This window comes from Cryptomeria japonica, unplaced genomic scaffold (genome assembly GCF_030272615.1).
Source record: "Cryptomeria japonica unplaced genomic scaffold, Sugi_1.0 HiC_scaffold_1796, whole genome shotgun sequence".
Lineage (NCBI taxonomy): Eukaryota > Viridiplantae > Streptophyta > Pinopsida > Cupressales > Cupressaceae > Cryptomeria > Cryptomeria japonica.
Window position 1 is genome coordinate 20,001 of NW_026730083.1, and position 4,866 is coordinate 24,866.

A 4,866-nucleotide genomic window follows, 5' to 3' on the forward strand; every position below is an offset into this window, starting at 1 on the left:
GGTTACTCTCAGATATAAAATTAGGGTAGAATTAGGGTTCATTTAATAATATCTGTCCTCATCTACTACATAGCTTTCTCTAGAGATCTAGGTATGCTAATATTATTATATGTGATATTCCACAGCGCAAATGTTGAATTGAATTGATTCCTGATATTATAAATGTGTTTTGTTATTCCCCATTGCGCATAGTGGGCGATCTCAGTAGTTTTCCATGGTTAATGGTTGTAATGGCAGACATAAGATAGGAGAAAATAATATAGCAGTTATGGCATATACAAGGTTAATGGCAAGATCATCAGCAATAGACAGGCTGTCTGCATTATCTGATGATGTTCTTTTAAATCATATTTTGTCGAAGATTTCTTACAGAGATGTCGTACGCTCTTCCCTACTCTCACAGAGATGGCGGCTCTTGTGGACGAAAATACCAAGGCTCAAGTTTTGTCCTGAGGATTTTGAGAAACAAAAAGATGGCAGGATACAGGCCATAATTAACAATGCCCTACTACACCTCGATACTCGTCTTTCTTGTTTGGAGCTTACAGTTGCCTTGGATGACCCTAAGGCTGCCTATATTAACAATTGGATTCGCCTTGCAGCTGAAAAACAGGTGGAACGCATGGATATACACATCTGTAATAGAGATCCGAAGACTGGTAAGAGGATTAGCAATGGAGCTTCTCCCATGATGGAGCTTGGGGACTCCATTTTTAGCTGTGAAAACCTCACGGTCTTAACAGTGCAATACATCCGAATTCCCAAGATGCCCACTAATTTTGGGGTATTCCGATCCTTGAAAGCACTTCGTTATGCTGGTATTCCGAATCTGGATGATGCTATGTTTGAAGGATTCATGGATCTGTGCCCACATCTTCAAGATTTAGGGATTCTCAGTTGTTTAGGGTTAAAAAACTTGAATATACGATCTTTCAATTTAATGTGGATACATCTAGGAGATCTAAGACCTGATATATCATTGCAACTGACTTGCCCACGCTTGATGGAAATCGGCCTCATCGATTCTGGGCAATACGCAGGGCTTAAATGGCTTAAATTACTTCAACAAATTTCAAGAGCGAAATCTGTTAAAAAAGTTATTCTTCAAAACTACAATACAGGCAATGCCGTTAATCCAGGAATGCCTAGTATTATTGTTCTTAACAGTTTTCCTGGGCTTGAAGAGTTGACAATCCATGGCCAATGTTTTCAAGTTAGTATTTTGTACCTTCAAGTTAAATATTCTTAATCAGTGATTGGTACATGATGATACTTGTAGATTATATTTGGACCTTCTATATTTCTGGAATAGCCTTTTTTTTTCCCAAATTCTCTTACGAGTGAACCCACAATATGTTTGACACAGGAGATGATATCAGATGAGATGCCAACAGCAGAGGTGGCACTACCAAATTTGAAGATGGTGCGTGCCCATATTGGGCCAGACAAGGGTGCACAGGCAGTGATTTTTTTGGGTTTTCTTCTTAGAAATTGTCCATTAAGTGTAACAAGGGTTTTTCTGCCTGAACACTGCCCTCCAATCATGCAAAATAATATTCTCAATTTGGAAAGGGATTTCTCAAAATCAAGATTGTCAACTGCCACAAAAACGTGGTCAATGAATCTGAAAGCAGTTTGCCAACTTTGTACAAGACGCGTTGAATATTATTCACAGGTTAGCAGAATCTGGATAACCGTTTCTATTATTTTATAGAATTTATTATTTTTTACTGCCAACATTTTTATATTATGTTACTTGGGTTTGTTTTGTAGTAATATTTAAATTTTTTTGGGATGAGTTATTTTTCTTAATTGATTTTTTCTGTTTCAAAAATTTTATCAATAGTTTCTTGAATGATGAATAGTATCATAAAGAAAATTTAGAAAATTGCTTTTGTGAATTATTAAGATTTTTGGACTCTATTTTTTTATTATATTATGTGAGAAAGGACACCATACTGTTATACATCCAAACAAAAAACCATCAAAACAAAGACTTACAAGTTAAACCTAACAATCAAAATATCAAAAAGCTTATAATCTATCTATAAAACAAGTAACTAAAGAATTAGAGAAACATCCTATGAGGATCTACTAATAGGAACAACACAAAGAAGAAACAACATAGAGGCATTAAGAGATATAGCCCATCAATCTTTTTCCTTTCACTTGTGGATCCTTACACTTTCTTCTTCCACTTTCTCTCAATATTTTTTCTCATAGTGCAGGGCATAACTAGGTTCTCAATTACACTTTCTATGCATTTTATGCATTCGCTATTACTTTTGTATCCTAGATAATCCATTTCATACTAGGTTCTCAAGTACAAGCATTCTTCTCATCCATTTCATCATCTCCATAATCCATTAAACAATTGAGCCCTTCAGCTGCCTCATTAAATTGATTCTTTGCCACAAGGAAATGAAAGAGGCAATAGTTAGAACTAGAACTAGGTTGAGGGGTTCATCTTATATTTCTTTGTTGCTCTTTATTTCCTCCCTATTAAAAATTGAGTCCTCAAACTCATTTTCAGATTTATGTTACAAATAAGAGTATAAATTATTTAGTCCACTCTTAATTTTCATATTGCAGACTAGGATATGTATGTGAATCTTGAAATCAAGGTATAAACTATGGACTAATAAAATATTAAGAAGATTAGACTTTTTATTCTTCTTCATAATTTTTAAAAACAACCAATTAAAATATTTAAAATAAAACTTATAATTATTAATTAAAAATTGTGACTAAGAAAGTTGTAGCAATATATTATTTCTAGCTATATTTAGTAATGTAGATTTTAATGTTATAGGTTTTTTCAAACATATTCCCTACAAGGAATCTAGAATTATGTTGCAGGTAGTTGAAGAAGTAACTAGAAAAGAACTTAATGTTTAGAAAACTAACATTTAGAATAATTTCATAGTTAGATTTTGAGAATGGAAAATAGAGAATTCTGATATTGCATTTTGAGTATTTATTAAATCAACAAAATAGAAAGAATAAAAAACTAGTGAAGAAATGTGGTAATGAAGCATGGTGTCAACATGATAATCACAATAGTAAGCATGATTTATAGCTCTCTTTAGTTGTTGCTTCAAATGATGTTTCTAGCTTCTTTTGTTGTTTATTTAGTTGATGTTTATTAATTGTTTCATGGGGATAGATGTTAAACATAGGAAGAAATATTCCTGTAATAATTCTTGATCTTATCAAGTTAAAATGTTATTCTTAAGTTAAAATGTTAGATAAGAAGTCCCAAATGCTATGATTCAAATTTGGTTATTTCTTTCTGACTCCAACTCTACTGTTACTTTGTTGGTTTCCCTATTTTGCTCTATCCTATGAGTATGGTTTCCCCCCATCTAGTAATTTACGATTGAAGCAAGATTTGTATAAATTAAGTAAGAATGAGGTTCTAATTTGTGTTATTTTGATGTTGTAGCTAGATGTACACTCTATGAAACACAATATGAACATATAATGAGATAAATGTCTCATAAGTTTAATATGTTTAGATTATATAGTAGATAGCTAACTGCACTCATGCTATTCTTTACACTTATTTTATTTTTGCTTATGTTTTATAAAATTAATTTTTTTGTAGCTTGGATACTTAAGTTCTTGGATCCTTGATTATGTTTTGTAGAATTATGGTTTTGTAGAAAGCTTTCTTAATTGCTATTTGTTATTTTGAGTGATCCTGCTAATTATTGTTTTTGTTTTTCCTATGCAGGTGTGAAAGAGAATTTGATACTTGCTTTGACACATTTGCATAGTACCAAATTTTTATTCTAAGGGAAATACTAATTAGTAGGTTTGCTATTGTAAGTTTGCCATTATTAGCTTTAAATTAAATTAAGAACTGTATGAATGTTACTTGTTCTTACTTATGGTTAATTGTCTATTACTTACTTAAAAGGTGAAACAATGTTGTCATATATGTTAACTAGGAATACTTAAGTCTCACTCTTTCTCAAATAATGTTTATAAGATGATCATTGTGTTTGATACTAGTTGAATTTGATGTAAGTTGTTACTAATAGATTCCTTTGTGAAATGGTGCAATGAATGTGAAACTATTGATTATAGATTGTGGAATTACTGTTTATTATTTTAATAAATTGATGATTGATTAATCTTATGTATTTCTAAAATTTTTAATTATATGTGATGATATTTGTTGATAAATTGAAATTTCATAAGATAATACCTTTACATACACAACATTAGATATAAAAGTTAAACTTTGCAAGGTATGTGTAGACCAATATGTTATGATTATTTTGTGCACAAAGAAGTGCCAAACAAAATTTAAAGGATATTATTGAACCAAGGTAGCATAGATTTGTTGGTTCTGATGTCATAATTGACTTGGATATAATTAAGGTGGATTCTACGAATTAGAATAATTAGACAGATTTATTATTTTTTCACCTGCGATTTTGATAGCATATCCCTAATTGTTTTTTCAGTAACATCAGTTCCATAAAATAGTACAATTCAATTAAAAAAATAATGTAGCCCTTTGCTCCCAGATATAGATGAGAATTTACCTATGATGACCTTGAGAATAGGTATCTCATTCAAATACATAGCCGAGCATTAGAGAAGGCCCAACATGCCAAGCAAAATGTTTGCTTACTACAGCTCAAATAATATTGATACAAATATTGTAGATTACACAGCAAGTTTCATTCGACTGAATCTTATTAACCATATTTTGGAATTTTCACCCGATTGAGTCTTACTAGTTTTAAAGTCCCCATTGATAATAAAAAGTGTGTCCCCATACTTTATTTTTAACGCAATTCTATTCTTCCTACAATCCTTGTAGCATAAAAGTTTTTTATTTCAAAAAACTGT

General features: G+C 31.4%; 1 protein-coding gene across 1 annotated transcript; it reads left to right on the forward strand.

Annotated features, from left to right (window-relative positions):
- Positions 1–268: 268 nt before the first annotated feature.
- LOC131071096 (putative FBD-associated F-box protein At5g56440) lies at positions 269–3,742 on the forward strand. The gene is made up of 3 exons (XM_058006800.2): positions 269–1,213; positions 1,367–1,675; positions 3,737–3,742. The coding sequence occupies exons 1-3, from the start codon at positions 269–271 to the stop codon at positions 3,740–3,742; spliced, it is 1,260 nt and encodes a 419-aa protein (XP_057862783.1).
- Positions 3,743–4,866: the final 1,124 nt, after the last annotated feature.

Coding starts and splice junctions, on each gene's coding strand:
- LOC131071096 (XM_058006800.2), top strand. CDS start 269: ATGGCATATACAAGGTTAATGGCAAGATCATCAGCAATAGACAGGCTG. Junction 1,214..1,366: donor TCCATGGCCAATGTTTTCAA/GTTAGTATTTTG, acceptor TGTTTGACACAG/GAGATGATATCAGATGAGAT.